The sequence below is a fragment of the Eucalyptus grandis genome, chromosome 11, assembly GCF_016545825.1.
Source record: "Eucalyptus grandis isolate ANBG69807.140 chromosome 11, ASM1654582v1, whole genome shotgun sequence".
Lineage (NCBI taxonomy): Eukaryota > Viridiplantae > Streptophyta > Magnoliopsida > Myrtales > Myrtaceae > Eucalyptus > Eucalyptus grandis.
Window position 1 is genome coordinate 20378915 of NC_052622.1, and position 19370 is coordinate 20398284.

Below are 19370 nucleotides of genomic sequence, written 5' to 3' on the forward strand. Positions count from 1 at the left end.
TGCTACGTCTCTTGCTTCATTAGCTCAATTATTCTCCTTAATTGGCTCATGGATGGCACGTCCTTTTACACGAAATCAGGTGAATTCGATACGGGTCATTCCCATGAACCTGCTTGGCCAATATTAATTAACCATTGGGTTTGGTTCTTGAATCCCAATGTTTCCCTTCCCCATAGTTTGTATTTGTTGACTCCTAAGGATCTCTGAATGTTGATAACAGCCTCTTCATCTTGACTCAGTTTGATATCTCTTTCGATTGGCCTTTCTCATTCGTGGCCATGTACGCATGATTGATGGTTGTTGATTTATTTTCAACGCCTTCCTTCTATGGAATTTTTCTTCTGTCTTTGACCATATGAACATTAGCAATATTTGGCAAAGTCATGTACCTCAAGCTTCCATGGAATCTAAGATTGACAATTAAAACCTCTTGTTCTCTAATGATAATCGCTTCTTGGGAGAGCATGTGTCTGGAACAAGAAGAGAGGTTTCCAGATCCTAACATCATCATCTAGAATAGGGGGCTAGAGATCGTTTCAACTATCTGGATTTTCTCCCTATTGACAGTAGTCAATTCAAAGGAAGAGAGGAAATTCCTTTTCTATGCTTCTTGGCTTGTCGAAGCTAGAAATTCCATTGATGAAACCACAGCATTTAGTTGTTTAGGCACATTGTGGGGAAAGGATATTGCTCCGGCTTGAGAAGGAGTTGGCAAGCGCAAGGCGGAGTGCATAGAGCTCTAGGGATAGCCGTAAAATGGGAAGGCTGAGAGCAACTTTGAGTTCAACCATATACCTATGCATATTACATCCTATCTTTTGTTTCCTGTAAATAGAAGAGATGGGATGTCATTTTCAAAATTGTGTTCAGGGAATAAGACTTACCATCTTTGAAACAGGATGATCCTTTTTTGTTTGACGCTACTTTCTTGAAAGAGTGTCTTAAGGTTCAGCGAGTTCACATGATGTACCAACTTCAAATGCCTCCTGTCGCACTAAGTCAAAGGAGATGATATTCTAAGACACAAAGTGAGTGAGTTAGAAAGACAAATTTAACATCTTGTTTTGACAAAACTTTTGATAATGAAATATTTTTGTTTTCAAAAGCACGTATTTGGGGGGAAGAAAGCATGAGGAAGCCCAGCTCTCGGTATTCTCCTTGGATGGTATTTTCTTTTCATGGTTAGATAGCATCACTGGGCAGGTTTGGGATACCGCCTCATGCTTTCAAAACAAAATATTATAACTATACATTAGATTACTAGAATGGAAAATGCAATAGTAGCACACTAGACATGATAAGAAATATGAAATTATAAAAATAGGCAAAACCCATGAGAACTCCTATGAAAAGGAGCACTTTGATAGTGCTAGTTTTGAATTTAAGCGCATTTGAGTTCCTCGCCTCTAGTAGAATTGAAGTATTCGCACGAGAGGTCAACTTCATTGAAGCTACGGAAGTGCAACCCATGCAACCAACAACGATGCATGCGAGGTAAAGCTCCTATGAACAGCTTTATCATTTCTTCTACGGCCAGCTGAGGGTAGGTTTGCATGATAAAAGTCTTCCACCTCCTTGCATATGCTCGAAAATCCTCCATTGGTCTTCTTCTAAAATGAACCAAGTTCTCGCAAGGCAATTCAGTTCCAATCTGGTTTTGGTACTGATGCAGGAATGTGGAAGATAGCTCATTCCAATCCCTTATGAGGTAAATATTGGTCGTGACAAACCATTGCAATGCTGATCCTATAAAACTTTCTTGGAAGGCCTAAGTTGTAAATGACATCAGGCTTTAGTGCCGACTCATTTCTGGGTGGAGATACTGCAAGTGGGCTACGGGACAAGTCGTGCCGTTATACTTGCGAAGATTAGGTATCCACATTTCTCTAGGGGTCATGATCCTATAAGGGTAAGACGAGCCCGGTGTGTCTTGGTTAGGCCACTGGTTTTCCCATTGCATATTCACTACGGTGGTGAACTTTGTTGCTTCATCAAAGCTGGATTCTCCCGAGATCATCTCATTGCTTTCTTCCGAGTCAAAATCACCAAACGAGGATGAGGCATTTACGTCATTCTCACGGTTAGGTGACAAACTTAGCAGTTGATTGGGAGACAAGTCATGACGGACAAAAGTTCCCTCTTCTAATAAACTTTGGATCTTATGTGTGGGTGGGAGGCAGTCATACGATGAATGGCTAATTTTATTTGTATAATACTTGTATTTCTCGGGATTGTACCCTAGGGACTGGTAGCCTTTAGGATTGTACCCTAAGGGATGCTCAAAGTCTTGGTATGGTGGCTCATTGGTTGTCAGGTTTTTCCTACGTTCAATGGCAAGCGTTGACTCGAACTACTTAGGCTTTCTTTTCTCGATTCCTGATCCGGACTTTTTGAGTAAAGCCCTTCGTCTCACCAGTTGGATTTTGTCAAGGGGATTGGGAGATGGTGGAGCTTCGCTCCCTAGGTTGATGGGGGTCAATATTCTTTGGACCTTAGCTCTTGTAGTAACCCTGAGAAGCTGTCCCATCATGCTTCGGTTCTAAGTAATGTTAACTTCGTCTGTGGGCTCCTTGCCTTTCCTAGTGGGAAGCTTCTCAATAATAGGATACTGCTCGATCGTCCATTTATTGTGCAAGGCTTCATTAACACCTTCTTCTCCTGTCTTTGTGACTATCAACTCCTTGTGCTCCGCGACCATCAGTTCTTCATAGGCCAGGGTGATGTTGGGGCTGATGTCGACACTATATTCTTGGCGGAAAGCATGAGTTAGTTCCCCTCAGGTTTTAAGGAGGCTAATCCTCCTGACTATGTACCATCGCAAGGCGAGGTCAGTCAAGTTTGATTGGTACGATTGAATCATCATTCGGACCAGGTAGGCCTATAAGTAGGCCTCTAGGCAGAAGGTATCAGCATACCTTTCGCATTCAAATACTTTGAGCTCTTCAGGAATCTTAATGCCGACATAGTCAAAGAAGTCTATGGGATCTTGCTCTTATAGCTGGCTCAGCTTTTTCATGATCCTTTCAAGCTTTCTATCTTGTTGGTTATCCTTTGACAAATTCACAGGTGTCATGAGGGTGTTTAAAGCAGCTACAGAGTTGGGTTTGGCTTGAGTGGATTCCATTTGCCTCGAGAGTTGTCGAAAGGCAATGGACATCTGTCCTATGCCTTCTTCAATGTTAGCGAGGAAATTTTGTACATCATCTGGATCGGGTCCTATCATGTGAGGCCATTTGCGGGTGGCTGGTAGCCGACGATTCATAATTATCTAGTGTCGCAAAAATCATGAATGAGCACGAAAATAAACAAAGATTAATCCATGGCAATGGTCTAACTGTGTTTTATTTATCAAAAGATGTGAGGAAAATGTACTTCGTATTATTCAATAAAATGATATATACACACACACACATCAAAATAAACCCTAAAAGTGGTAAAGACTCATTTACCCTTCTTACTTCTAACACTCCCCATCAAGCTGGCGCATAAATATTAATCATGTCCAGCTTGTTACAAATATGTTCTATCCTCCTATTACCCAAGGATTTAGTGAAGATGTCTGCAAGTTGTTCGATGGTTCGAATATGACTAGGAAGAATTACTCCACTTTGCAACTTCTCTCAAATAAAATGACAATCAACTTCAATGTGTTTTGTTCTCTCATGAAACACGGGGTTGGAAGCTATATACACTGCAGCTTTATTATCGCACCATAAAGTCATGGGTACTAAACTTTTAAAGCCTAACTCAGTCAATAACTGTCGAATCCACACTAATTTACATGTCACTTGTGCCATGGCTCTATATTCTGACTCACCACTGGAGCGGGCAACAACACTCTATTTCTTACTTTTCCATGATACCAGATTTCCTCCGACTAAGGTACAATACCCAATAGTTGATCTCCTATCATCTGGAGACCCAGCCCAATCAACATCAGAAAAACCTTCAACCCTAATATGACCATAGTTTTGGTAGACAATTCCTTCCCGGAATTTTCTTCAAATACCTCAATATCTGAATAACTGCATCCTAGTGAGATGTACGAGGGGAAGACAAAAACTGGCTTACTACACTGACAGGAAAAGCAATGTCTGGTCAAGTAACTGTAAGATAATTCAGCTTACCTACCAGTCTTCTATATTTCTCGGGATTATTAAGAATTTCTCCTCCATTAGCAACTAATTTAACCCCTTGTTCCATAGGTGAATCAAGAGGCTTTGATCCCAATATACCTATCTCAGTAAGCAAATCCAAGACATATTTTCGTTGTGACAGAACAACACCTTTTTGTGATTGCGCCACTATAATTCCTAGGAAATATTTCAATTTTCCTAAGTCCTTCGTTTGAAACTGTTGCTGAAGATAGATTTTTAGCTCAGCTATACAACCAAGTCATCTCCCGTGATGATAATATCATCAACATACACAAACAAGAATAGTTTGCCTCCCTGTTTATAAAAGAAAGAATGATCATTTTCACATCTTGATAGCCCAAAAGACAGTCCAACCTCAGAAAATCTTCCAAACCATGCCCGTGGAGATTGTTTCAAACCATATAACGACTTTTTTAATTTGCAAACTAGTCCAGACTCCCCCTAAGCAACAAACCCCGGAGGTTGCTCCATATAAACTTCTTCATGAAGAGTGTCATGCAGGAAAGCATTCTTAACATCAAGCTGAAATAAATGACAGTTATATGTTGCAGCAAGAGAGATCAAAATACGAACAGAAGTAAGTTTGGCAACAGGAGAAAATGTGTCTAGATAGTCAACCCCATACACTTGAGCATACCCTTTGGCAACAAGTCTTGCTTTTGAATGAGCAAGAGAACCATCAAGGTTGACTTTTACAGCATATAGCCATCGACAACCAATAGCAGTTTTGCCTAAAGGAAGTGGTACTAAGTCCCAAGTTTGATTAATCTCGAGAGCCTTTAATTCTTCTTCCATTGCTGTCCTCCAGCCAGAACTTTGTAATGCCTCGGCGACAGACTTGGGGATAGGATATTGTTCAACAGTAGTTAAAAAAGCTCGGAAAGTAGGAGACATAGAAGAGTGAGAAATAAAATTTGCAATAGAACGTTGAGTACAAGTACGTGTACCTTTGCGATGAGCAATAGGAAGATTAAGATCAGATACAAGAGGAGGGTCAGCTAATGGCGGATCTAGAGCAGAAGATGACGTAGTAGTGACGGGAGGAGAGGGGGGAGCAGTAGTAGCGACACGAGGACGTCGAGTATAAACCTGGAAAGGAGGTGGTTTCTCTGTAGATACTGGTGATACAGTTGAAATAGTAGACCGAATGGTGGTCACATACAAGTCTTCATCCAATTCAGACACATCAATTGAAACATTATGATAATGAGTGGATTCAAAAAATGAAACATCTGCTGTTACAAAATATTTTCTCAGTAATGGAGAATAACAACGATATCCCTTTTAAGTGCAAGAATAACCCATAAACATACACTTTATTGCCTTGGGATCTAGTTTTGATACTCCAGGTCGATAATCATGAACAAAACGAACACAGCCAAAGATATAGGGTGGTAGGACAAATAGTGGTTCACTAGGAAACAAAGTGAAAAAAGGAATACTGCCTTGCAAAACAGAAGAAGGCATGCAATTAATGAGATAACATGCAGTTAGAACAGCATCAGACCAAAAGGTTTTCGGGACCTTCATCTCAAATAACATGGATCTAGTAACATCCAATAAATGCCTATTCTTCCTTTTAGCAACACCATTTTGTTGTGGAGTATCAGGACAGGAAGATTCATGGATCATACCATGTTGAGTCATAAAATCAAAAAAAGAAGTGGAAAAGTACTCCTTAGCATTATCATAACGCAGAACTTTAACATGCATGCCAAATTGAGTATAAATTTCAGATATAAATGCACAAAAAATAGAAAATAATTCTAAACAATCTTGCATTAAATATAATCAAGTAACTCTGGAATAGTCATCGACAAAAGTAACAAAACATCTTAAACCCGAATTAGAAACCACATGACATGGACCCCAAATATCTGAGTGAACTAATAAAAAAGGAGATGCTGCTCATTTAATAACTCAAGGTGTGTAACTAACACGATGTAATTTGCCAAGTTGGCATGACTCGCACTCGAGACTAGAAAGAGATTGAAAACTAAAATCCAACTTTTGAAGACTACGTAGAGAATGATGACCAAGACAACAATGGATTTAATGTGGGGACGCAACACTTGAGCAAGCAACTGAAGAAGCATCTTCAAGTACATACGGCCCCCCTTCCTCACGTCCTCTACCAATCGTCTTCTCCGTAGCCAGATCCTAAAAAATACTAGAATCGGGATAAAAAGTTACTGAACACTGAAAGTTTTTGGTTAACTTACTAATAGACATGAGGTTAAATGGAAATTGTGGAAGATAAAGCACTGAAGACAATGGTAATGAAGGAGTTGGGTTAACTGTGCCAATTCCCTTAACATGTGTAGGTGATCCATTGGCTAGAGTAACTATGGACGAACAAATGCAACGTCAGAGGGAACAATTGGTTGTAATGGGATTCAACTCCTCATAATCTCTTAAAGTCTGCAAAGCACTGGGTAATAGAGCGTCCCTTCCTTTCAAATCGATAAAACTCCTGCGATAGCTCTTAAATCCATGACAAATTATCTTGGCCAGAATACAGCACATTCAAATACTCTCATAGTTCTCTGACTGTATCAATATGAGTTATCATGTCAACTACATTACTCTCCATAGAATTTAGCATTTAACCAAGAATACGTGCATCAACACCATCCCAAGCTACATCATTTCTGGGCTTAAACTCAGTTAAGTGTCTATGTTGATTCATGCCTATCAAAGTAAGCTTCACAATTTTCTTCCATTGGTGGAAGTTAGCACTACCTGCGAGCTTCTTATCAGTAACTCGATTAGACGAAGAGGAAATCACCTCAGTCATCACAGTATTATTCTTCTCAGGATCTACTTCAATTGTACTCTTCAAGTGATCGCCCATTTTCCAAATAATAATAAGCAAACTCTAACCTCAGCTTCCGTTAAACAACTCAGCCCCAATAAATCAATAACTCAACAAAATTGTTAATATATCACCAAGAAACAGCAACTCGGAAATCAACAATCAGCAAACCTCCGCCCAAAAGTTAGCAACCAAATACCAATAATCAACACCACAAAAAACATCCCGACGAGCGCTATTGCTCTCTGTTCCCCAGCGAGCCCAGAAATCTGTCCCCACTTCTCTCTCTCTCTGATGAAGCGGCACAGCTACGCCATCAAGTCCAACCAGCACAAGGTCGTCAAAACCCCTGGTAGGAAGCTAGTGTACCGGACCATGAAGAAGAGACCCAGCGAGCCACGTGAGCAAGCCGTGCGAGTGAGCCGCACGAAGAAGCAAGAGAAACCCTATTCCGGTGAGCGGCGGTGATAGCCAACTATTTCGGCGAATTGACGGCGGTCCGGCGAGTCGATGGCGGCGAGTGGCTGCTCCGTCGTCTAGGGTTAAGCCCTAGGCTCTGATACCATGTGAGGAAAACGTACTTCATATTATTCAATAAAATTTAATATATATACATCAAAATAAACCCTAAAAGTGGTAAAGACTCATTTACCCTTCTTACTTCTAACAAAAGAGGATTTTATAGACTGCAGACTTCTGACATCTAAAACTTGAAATTAAAATGACAAAACGAAATATTAGGTATTAAACAAAAGTCCCTAAACAATGAGACAAAACTTTCACGATATTAACACTAAGGGGCACATGACTACTATTTTATATGCGATGGGGAGCCTTGTTCTTGCAAGGATGCCTGCTTTCTTGGACTGGCTCTGAGACATGTATCTAGCATATTCCCAAATCCCATTGCATATGCTCTGCTGCTCTTATGGGCTGATCTTGCTAATTGGATGAGGGATTAATGGCCTCAGCTTCGTCGGGATGCAATGGTTGTTGATGTAGGACTCAGAGACGTGATGGGTCTTTTCCTATCCCCCAAGGCCTTCAAGTACCATAATCCTTTTGCAATGGCAATTGTTCCATGCCTCCTGAATGATAGAAATTTCGACTGCATAGTCACAGCTTTGGTTGAAAAGGAGTGGAGGGACTTTCCTCTTGAAAGGCAGTGGGATCTCCTAAAGGGCTTTATACTGTCCTGCCACCCTATATGGGAAATAGGAAATGGCGCCGGTGAGGCTGAGCAATGGAATTGGATAGCAACATTTGTAAGCAAAGCGAGCTCTCTTTTTATGGAACCAACCAGCACACCATTGGAATACCTCAGGAGTCGGGTCTCTTAGGAAGTTTATCCAATTTAAAAATTTTTTGTTAGTATGGTCCTAAAACCATAAATTTCTATAATGCATTTTCGAAATTATTTGTTTCAGACGATCACATGAAGCATCGAAATTCGCTTAGGTGAGAAATGAACAAGACTTGTAAAATTTCCGGGGAGACCCACATGATTTTTTCCATGTTTTCTTTAAACCGATTAAGGGACAAGAATGTTTCGGTTAAAATAATGTTGACATAATTTTGCCACCTTGAGATCTGATCAACTATCCATGCCATCTTTGGACTTATGATGTTTCTTTTATGGGAGGAAATGATGAACCGAAAAAAGGCTAAGAGGAAAATCTCACTTTTTTGGGTCATGAGTTGATTTTCAAAATAGGCAATCAAAAATGCCAGTGGACAAGTATTATGGTTGTTTTCAAGAATTTGCCTCATAACATAGATTTCAGTTCTTAAAAGTCGCACTAACCCTCACAACGAGATAATATCTGTTGATGGCCTAACAAGCTTATTCTTAAGAGGCATTCCAATGATGATACTGTATTCTTCCAGAGTTGGGGTTAGCTCAAACCCACTAAACATAAAAGTAGTCATCTTTAGGCACTAGAAATGTGCCATGGCCTGTATGACTTCAAGATGAACAGGGATTTGGATCAACGATAGAAGATGATCCGACTTTGGTTTTCACGCGCTCTTGGGCATATTGGTCCAATTGACCCCACCATCTGAAGAGCTCTGCCTTGGGAGCGGGAATAAACTAGATATAATCTTCTCCCATCGCATATAAATTGGGACTCGAAAAACATACCATAAATTGCAATGGGCCAATAAAAAAAAGACTGAGTAAAAGTATAAATTACTTTGCTTTTATAGAAAATGGCAAGCACAGAGACACGCGCATGGGACATGTGGCTCGATTTCTAAATGAGGAGGTTTGTTCAAATTTAAAGGGTGTCTACCTGTCGCAGTCTCGCACTAGCAGCATACCCTTTTAACCTCGGCTCTACCTAAAGAAATTCGGGGAAAAGAAAAGCAACATCTACATCATAGTCTCATGTTCGAGGTCGTATCTTTCTTAACATTATCCTAAATATCCTATGGCGGCCCAGATTCGGCGACCGAGTTGTGTGTGTCATGTGTAGTGCTAAAAACAATAAAGCATGCACCACAGTTTATAATCACAAAACATTCTGAAAAATAAACCTCTAAGCTACTAACCTACATAAAAACAATAACAAGTCAGTAAAGTATCTAAACAAAATAAAACGGCCTAAGTCCTCAAGTGTCCCCGACGAAGTCGTCAAGTTGTCGCGACCTCTTTTTTTCGGCGCCCGATCAAGGATGGCGCTTGTGGAGGCTAATGGTTTGGCTAAGTCTATTAGGCTTAACCTGGACTCTCCCAAGTCCACCAATCCACGATTTAATAATCCAAGTTTTTAACTTATGAGTTAATTTTAAAACGGAGTCGCCACTAATCCATTTGAAATTGATCGATTAGAAACTCAAGTGGAGTATCAGAAGAAATACTCGCTCCTACGCAACCAGAGAAATTAGGATCAGGGATTTAATTACACTAGTTAATCACTAATACTCTTTCGGTACTTAATCTTGTTTAAACCCTAAGACATTTTGGATTTTTCAGTACTTAATCTTGTTTAAACCCTAAGACATTTTGGTTTTTAAGGGGATTTTCCATACTTTTAAGGAGGAAAAACATTTTTGTCTTTTTTCTCATTTTTTGAACACAAAAAACAATTTTTTTGGATTTTTGATTTTTTGGAAAATATAAGTCTTTTTTGGCTTTTTCTGATTCTTTTGGCTTTTTTGAGAAAATTTGAGTTATTTTTTATTTTTTTTATTTTCTGGAAAATAAATTATTTTTGATTTTTTATTAAAATATTATATTATTAATATATTATAAAACGAACCGGGTCAGATTCCCGGGTTGGGACCGACCCGGTTCGCTGGCCCTTGGCCCGAATGGCCAACATATGGCCCGGATGGGCCTGAACATGGGCTCGGCCCAGAATTTTTCAATTAAAGCCCGCACGAAAAGACAAAAGGGTCACTTGCTTCTGGGCCCACGAGAGACCAGCCCGCTTGAGACCGGCCCAATTGATCCGATATTGCATAAACCCAGCCCGAAGAGCAAAACCAAGCCCGACCCGCGCGAGAAAACCCTAGGGTGAAGGGGTCGCGCCCCCGACCCGACCGACCCGGTTCTTGGGAACCCTAGGGCTCGACAATGTGCGGCGCCGAGAAGGGGGGTTAGTGACGTCACCTGGCGGTGACTCGGAGGCGGCGACACGGACGAACGGTGGCTAGGGTTTCGAGGGGGTGGAACGATGTTGACGGCGCGAGCGAGGCCCATCGTTACCTGTCCACGGCGTTTATACGGTGGCAACGACCATAGACCAACACGACCGGGGAAACTCCGTTACGACGGCTTCGATTTCGCGCTGGTTCTTCGAGCTTCGGAGCAGGAGTGGCTCGTGGGGGAGAAGACAGCAGCAACCGACGTTGGGATCTCGTGGTTCGCGGCTGGTACTCGGTCACAGCGACGGCAGCGGCTTGGCTCAGGGTGACTCAACACGGTGGATTTCCAGATCTGCGTCCAGATCTCGACCCTTTCTTCCTCCGCCCAGCCGTCGTCCGGGGGGCGGCCTATTTATAGGCGAAAGGGGCGGCCGGTCGACGAAGCGCCGACCGCCGATCCTTGCACGCCAACCAGCCCTGGGGCGGCCGGACCGGCGTCGCCTCAGCCACTTGTCCGTCCTTTGGCGCGTCCCATCCAACGCCAGCTGCTCCACATGTGTCGCCGTCCTCCTGTTCGTCCGGCATCGCGTGCGTCCTGCTTCCGGCGCGTGCGTTGCAGAGGAAGGAGGAAGAAGATGACAAAGGAAGCTGGGGGGTTGGGCGCAAAAGGCCCAGCCCCAATGGGCTGCTACTTTTTGTTTTCTTTTTGTTTTTATTAATTTTTTTTGTTGTTTTTATTATTTATTATCCGAAAAAAGGAAAAATAATTGAAAAAAAAAGAAAATTAAGACCTAATTAAAAACCTAATCAAATTTTAGATGTCAACAATAATATATAAAGGGAGATCAACTTTCCTTTGCAAGGTTGGCGTACCAAAAAGAGAAGCCAATTAAGTTTACTAAACCAGCTTGCAAGATCAATATATAACAGTGATGTGGCAAACCATCACACTGAATATGACCCACATATTTAAATACTTTCTTATAGTCTATCGAGTCACTTAGTTAACCAATTTTGCAAATTAATTATAATATGTGTGTTGCTCTACTAAGAATGTACTTAACCTTCACTTAATGAATGATGTAAAACTCCAAATGACAGTATTTATTGGCCCCTTAAAATCTGTTCTCTAAACCATGATCACTTTGACCTATCATGGGTTCAATTTATCCCAATTACACTTACCAAGTACCGAGCTTATTGTAATCTTGGATACTTGATGATACCCTCATTTATATGACGGCTTAAACTTTAAAACTGATAACAATTAAAAAGTGACAGAGTTGGATTCTTCTCTACCTGCCCCTTTACTACCTCATGATGGTGCGCCAATTGTTTGTTTGTTTTATTCTAAACTTCTCATAAGGTAATGATAAAGCTTGAACTTTTCATTTTTACATGAGATCTTAATTGTGTTTTCTTTTAACTCCGTGCAATTGCTCATCCACATTTCACGTAGAAGAGGGGGTAATTGTACCGTACTTGTTAACGGGATATCTCCTATGCTCTCTTCTCCACTAAACACCAGACTTATGAAATTAGTGGTTCATCGGCAGAAAAGAGCAACCTTAGATGTAGCAAAAGTAAAGTTGGGCATTAGGAGATTCCCACTTTAGAAACTGGAGTCATATGTTCAAATGTCGCCAGTGGCGTCCGAATTGCTTCAGCCATGGCCATCTACATACTTAAGCAATTTTTTAGACTTGCGGAATCTTTCATAGATCTCTAAATAATCGAGTCTTTGTGCTCATATCTTTGGATTATAAAACGATATACCTATCCATGTATTTCTTAAACAAGTTGAATGGACTAAACCTGGGGGTGCAGATGTGGTCAGTGGCTTCAGATTTGTCAACAAAAAAAAAAAAACCATGGGGTTATTTAAGTCAGTCCAACCTTAAATAAGGGCTTTCGGGTGTGTAAGCTGAAAGTCCACAATCGATTCATTTCGACTTTCGGCCTACCCGTGGACACTGTTGACCCTTTCTCGAGTGCACTTCTTCTATTACTTTTTCGCTCTCTCTCTCTCTCTCTCTCTCTCTCTCTCACGTCTTTCCCCTCTTACCCAAAAGAAAACTTAAACAAAGAAGAATAATCCTACTTCTATCATGGTATGCGTTCTTGAAACCCTAGCTACCATTAGCTTCCCTTCCTCAAATTACACCACATATGTTTTCAACCACTTTTCAGTAGAATATTTATATTTTTAGATATAATAAGGCCATTATTAATTTCCAGAGCATACCTATGTAGAAATATAGCATGGCTTTACTTGGTGCTACGTATTGTAAAGTCAAGCTCAATATATTTAGGTTCTACAAAATGAATCATATCTTTGAGATAGATGCCATTGTCGAATGAATCACATTAATTTTAGACCCCATTTGGTATATAGGAAACAATGCAATAGGAATAAGATAAAAGGACTTGGAATAAATTTATAAGAAGTTGAAATGAAAATTAAATAAAAAATATTATTACATTGTAATTGACTTTTCGTAGTTTGTATTTTATTGTTCGAATGGTTGTATATAGTGGGAAATAAGGTAAAGCGTACTTTACCCTAAGAAATTTTATAGACAGAAAAAGTTACCAAAACATAGATTTATATAATAATTCATAATCCACTTGTGTGCTTTTTTTTTTTTTTTTATCTACTCCCTTTGATCCTCACTCATTTCCACCTCCCCTCATGGTAATGAAAATGCAAGATTCTGGTAATTTTCATTCTCAATTTCTATTTCTAGTCTGCCTCATTTAAATTTGCCAAATGATATTAGAATAAAAAAATGAAGGGATCTTCCATTCTAATTCCGATGGTTTTGTTCTTCACATCCAAACATGTCTTCTATGTCATCTTTGGAAAGAAAAAAAAAAGGTCTGAACAATAAATATATACGTCCACGAATGTAGATGTACTTCTTTTTATTTAAGATCTAGGACAACAATTAGGTCGTTGGATACATTGTCATATAAATAATGTTTTTTAGACCTCATACCCCCAATTCCCCTTATATATTTATTTGCCTCAAGGGAAGGGAATACCCTCTCATTATTACATCCAAGTAATCCCGAGATTTAGATGAGAACCGAGATGAAGTTTTTCAAGACTTATTTAGGTCCAATCTTGTCCTACTTCTATGCAAGATATCAATCATTGTCCTTTTGCCTCCAAACAAATTTTGAGAAAAGTGCCATATGAATGATGTCTTTATCATCTTACCTTTATTCAACCAAATCCTGTCCTTTTCACCTCCCAAAGAAAGGTAGAGCAATTAATCGCCGTCTAAGCAGGTAGAGCGCAGGTGTCATAACCACAATTTTGTCTCATTTTTCATGAGTGTTAATTAGGGGTGTGCAAAAGAACCAGGACCCACCCAGACCGCCTGGAACTAGACCGAAACCACCCAGAACTGGTGGTTCCTAAGGAAACCGATCCGATTCCCAGTTCCAATTTATGGGAACCGGGGGGTACCGGTCCGATTCCTAGTTCCATAGGCGGATCCGCCCACCCACCCACCTAGACCGGACCGGTTATAATATAATAATATATTAATTTTTAATATTAAAAAATTGAAATTAGCAAATCTAAAATTTAGGACTCCAATCACTATCTTGTCTCAATTCACTACTCTCCTACTCTATCTCGTCTCTCTTAGTTCAAAATCTCCCCGAGATCCCTCTTCCTCTCCAATTCACCTCTGGATCTACTCATCTCCCTTCGAGTCCTAGTCCAAACTCGGCGAAACAGTGAGTTGATTCTCTTTTCCCCCCTCGAACTTGAACTCTCTCTCCACGTCATCGCCATCCTCGTCACCACCTCTGCATTCACTATCACTATTGTCATTTTCGTTGTTGGGTTCGTCTCGCTTATACCTCCCCTCTTCCTCCTCCCCCTCCTCAGGCCTCCCCCCATCATGCTCATTTTTGGGGACAAGGGCGAACTCCAAGTCTAAGAATGGCTCATCATCCCCATTGTCCTCCTCATTGTCAATCTTGAGGGAGGAGCGGGAGATGGCGAAGGTGGTGGCAAAGATGGTGGTGGTGGTTTGAATGAAAGTGGCATGAGGGTCACAACCGCCATGGCGGCAGCGCTAGTACTTGAGGAGAATAAAGCTACCATGGTCGGGAGAGCCAGAATAAGTAGATGTGGGGAGGGCAAAAAGGGAAAGGCGCGGAGGTTGAACCAGTCTATGGATCCATGCAACTAGCGGGTGGTTCCCGGTTCCAATTTTTCGAAACCGGTTTTTAGCGGGCAATTCTCGATTCTAGGTCGGGAACTACCACCCGGACCATGTACATCCTTAGTGTAAGTATAATCAAGGGAAATCGATATCATTATATAGCACAAAACCTATATTTAATATATGGCAGCTCTCATCTATCCCAAAAATGATATCACTAATTAAATTTTGTAAAAAGAAATCACAATATCATCTCAAAAAGTAGTTGAGCGTGCAAGAGAATTTTTTATATAACCCGTTTGTGTAGTATCTTTTTATCTTTTCCACTAACCATGCTATTCACCATTGATTTGGATATTTGCTAAATTTCTAGAAACATAACCACTCATTTGAGAGTGATGAAAAATGGCCTATGAAGAAAAGAGTAAACAAAATACAAAATATTTCTTATACTTGCAACGCGAACATACATCATGTGCTTATGGCACTAGATAGAATTGGCAAGTGAATATTGTAACTAGTCGCTCTATAAATTTATCGGAAGTTTATCCTCTTAATCCCATTGATTAGATATGAATATTTAGGGGTTTTCGGTCATCTGTTCAAATCTTGTTGATCGCGTGCAAACTGCTCCAAATCAGAGTCACCTATATGTCAAATGGCTTAACCGGTTCATGAGACTTGTAGGGTGTTCGATGGGTCTATGATTAACCCAATCTCCACACTCGTGCCTCTAAATATTATCGATAGATAAAAAAAAAAAAATAAAACAATAGGTAGGGATAAAAAGATTTTGCTAGTATAATAATTTTTTAATTTCATGAAAATAATAATTTATTATGAGTCACAATTTTTTAAAAGATAGATTGTTATTTGATTTTTTATAATCTATGATAGATTATTGTTCTCACAATAAATTAAAAATTATCATGCAAATATTTTTCTTTAGGGAATAATCAAACTCGATGCCGTCTACGTTCAATTCCGTTTGCCGTGGCGGGACATTTTGTTCATGAATCATGAGTCGGCTTGAGCAATCACTGTCATTTCTGAGGCAATCTAGAAGTTGGAGCTTTTTATTATTATTTATTATTATAAAAGTCAGATCTTGATTTGACTCGTTTGCAGTGTAGGGCCCTTTCCATTTTCCATACATGGGATCTTTAAGCCTAAAAAAATGAAGATTTTACCAAAGTACGTACTAACAACCCGGATTGACGTCGGCGCCATTAATGGAAGATTGGATCTTCAAAAATTTGACTTTTCAAATGGACGACTTAAAATTGAAATTGACTTCGAAAATGATTGTCCTTTTTCATGTATTTCCCTTCTTCCTTAGGGAGAGAGAAAAAAAAAAGAGAGATAAATGAGCTAAGTAAAATTTGTGCCTGCCTTGTTGGTTGTGTCACGTGAAACAAATGATATTAACTTATTTACAAATATATGTTGATCCGTATATATGACAGACACGTAAAACACATTTATATGTGATAATCCATGTTAGCACTTTCAATGTGTTCCTAGACAATAAAAGTAATTTTTCTATACATTGATCTAAATTGTATTGTTGAGTAATTAATTTTTCTTTATGTTTTATGACTTTTGCATCCCCATTAAAGTTTTATATTATCATTTATACTTCTTGATCCGGGTGTTCTTCTTCATAAGCTTTTGAAGATAAATAAGTCTCAAATATGTATTAAACATGTTAAAAGGTTTCTAAACAAATTGAACGGATCAACCTCATAAAGCATGATTTTTTCTAATCACATCATAAACGGGTTTTGCCAAACATAAGCCTACTTAAACTTGTTGTGTCATGCAAACAAGTCATACCAAGAATTATTGCCCGCCTTACGATTGATCCGTCATTCTAAAAATGCTATATCTTAATGTAATTTGCGCGTCTTTTTTTACCCATAATGTCATATAATACAATGTCCGGGTAGAGAGAGAGCTTTGTTTTTTTCGTCCGAAAACAAAATCAAGACAAAGGTGTGGCCCCGTCCTATACTGGTGATGATAAATTAAGTTTGGTCACGGAAATATTACATTTCTTTTTGCTTTTTCTTTAGTTGAGGTGGGCATATATCACTTGGCATTCTCCCTATATATACGTGCACCATTATATAGCCCCTCATAATCAAATCTACATCTCACCTTCTTCCTGCTTCTAATCGTCCTGTCGCTCCATATATTTGTGAAGAGATCAAGCTTTTTGGCTATGGCGGAAAATTCGTGCAAAAGGTATCTAACATGGCATTTGCTGGAATGTGACCATGCATGCAGTTCGTCCTTTTACGTTTACGGGCATTTGCTATATAGTCTCGATCGTTTCATGCATGGAATGGGAATGGAGATTTTAGCGATATCTTGTTAGGGTTTTTGGTGCTGTGATAGAGATCCAGAATCTGTGGTTTCCCTTCCAGGTTAGAAGGCAAGGTCGCGATCATCACTGGCGGCGCGAGCGGGATAGGTGCGAGCGCAGCGAGCCTCTTCCACCAGCACGGCGCGTGGGTTGTAATCGCCGACATCCAGGACGAGCCGGGCCAGGCCCTGGCCGCGAAGCTGGGCCAGCGGGCATCCTATGCCCGCTGCGACGTTTCCATCGAGGCAGACGTGCGCGACCTCGTGGACGCCACCGTGGCCGAGCATGGCCGGCTCGACCTCATGTACAACAATGCGGGGGTCCTCGACCGCCCCCTCGGGAGCGTCCTCGACTGCCCCCTCGGGAGCATCCTCGACACGTCCCTCGCCGACCTCGACCGCGTCATCCGCGTCAACCTCTATGGGGCTTTCCATGGGGCGAAGCACGCGGCGCGGGTCATGGTGCCGCAGCGCCAGGGCTGCATCCTGTTCACTGGGAGCAACTGCACGGCGATTGCGGGGGTGGCGACGCACACGTACGCCGCGTCGAAGCAAGCAGTGGTGGGGCTGGCCCGGGGGCTGGCGGCAGAGCTTGGGGAGCACGGGATAAGGGTGAACTGCGTGTCGCCGCACGCGGTATCAAGGACCGGGATGTCAGGGCTGGGGAAGCTGAGCGAGGACGAGCTGGCGAGGTGGGACGACGGGACGAGGGTGATAGGCAACCTGAAGGGGCGGGTGCTGGCGCCGGAGAGCGTGGCGAGGGCGGCGCTGTACCTGGCCAGCGACGAGGCGGACTACGTGAGCGGGCTCAACATGGTGGTGGATGGCGGCTACAGCGTGGTCAACCCCTCTATGATGATGGCTCTCGCTGCGAGCCGTTCGTATGGGAAGGTTGGTTTGAACGTGTGAGTTGCGCACGTGCGGTCGCCGGGGAAAGAGAATGTGGCCGTCGGTTGTGGGCTGAATAAGGAGGGATCTTGCCATAGTGCGCCCTTGGATTTGTGTTTGTCTGTCATCTTTCTATTATGTATGCATTCTTGAAACCCTAGCTACCATTAGCTTCCCTTCCTCAAATTTCGCCACATATGTTATTAACCACTTTTAAGCGGAATATTTATAGTATTAGATATAATAAGGCGAGCATACTTTTTGTAGAAATATAGCATGGCCAAGCTCGATACATATTAGGTTCTACAAAAGAAACCATATTCTTAAGATGGATGCGATTGTTGAATGAATCACATTAATTTTAGGCCCCATTTGGTATATAGAAAATGAGGCAATAGGAATAAGAAAAAAAAAGGATCTATAATGAATTTATAAGAAGTTGGAATGAAAATTAAATAAAAAATTCATTATATTCGGTGAAAAATGGCCTATGGAGAAAAGAGTTGACAAAATACAAAATATTTCTTATTCCAACAACATGAACATACATCTTCTATTTATGTCAACAGATAGAATTGATATGTATATAGTCACTTTGCAAGTTTATCGGAAGATTTCCAAACCAAATTTGAAGGTCATCAATTCAAATCTTGCCAATGCATGCAAACTGCTATTATTCATAATCACCCACATGTCAAAATGCTTAATCGGTTAGAGGGATTTGTATGGCCTATAAATAGCTCAATCTCCACCCTCCCGTCTCTAAATAGGATCAGCAAGTTTACGTGTAAGTGAAAAGACTATGGGAAGCAAGCGAAATGGAATCAACAAAGATCACAAAACAGCTTTTTGCAAAGCAAATCTAATCGAGCACTTGGTGATCTAGGTAAATAGTCAAACCACGATGCCTTTAAATATTCAGTTCTGTCTACTGTGGCGATGGGTCATTGTTCATGTATCGACGTCAACATCATTTCATTCCAGGCAATCTAAAAGTCAAATATTTTCACCTGATTAGAATAGAAGGATTTGAATACTATTACTTTCTTCACAAAATATATTCTATTCTAAAGTATAAATATTTGATTATATAGTGTCGTATTCTTTGATGGTCATTTTCATTTTATCTTTCAAATTGTTGAGTTCAAAGTCGAGTCAATCTCTCAACATCCATTGAATATATCTTATTGTCATGTATTAATAGATATAAAATTTGTCAAACAATAAACTGATACGTTAGAGCTTAGCTTCTCTCTTATATGATTTTTGTAAATCAATTTCACATTAAGTGGACTTCAGATAAAATTATAGTTATTTTTTTATGCTAAAAGAATTTGCTTTAAATAATATAAACTATATTCAGACAAA

At 40.5% G+C, this 19370-nt stretch overlaps 1 protein-coding gene across 1 annotated transcript; it reads left to right on the plus strand.

The window, feature by feature from the left end:
* The first annotated feature begins 7958 nt into the window (after nt 1-7958).
* Nucleotides 7959-18198, plus strand: LOC104427464 (tropinone reductase-like 1). Its single transcript, XM_039305164.1, has 2 exons — nt 7959-8237; nt 17148-18198. The coding sequence occupies exons 1-2, from the start codon at nt 7959-7961 to the stop codon at nt 18021-18023; spliced, it is 1155 nt and encodes a 384-aa protein (XP_039161098.1). The 3' UTR covers nt 18024-18198.
* The last annotated feature ends 1172 nt before the right edge of the window (nt 18199-19370 follow it).

What these genes read in the sequence shown, in the direction of transcription:
- LOC104427464 (XM_039305164.1), top strand. Translation starts at nt 7,959, where the DNA reads ATGGTTGTTGATGTAGGACTCAGAGACGTGATGGGTCTTTTCCTATCC. An exon ending in GGAATTGGATAGCAACATTT is followed by an intron (nt 8,238 to 17,147) that starts GTAAGCAAAGCG and finishes GTGCTGTGATAG; the next exon opens with AGATCCAGAATCTGTGGTTT.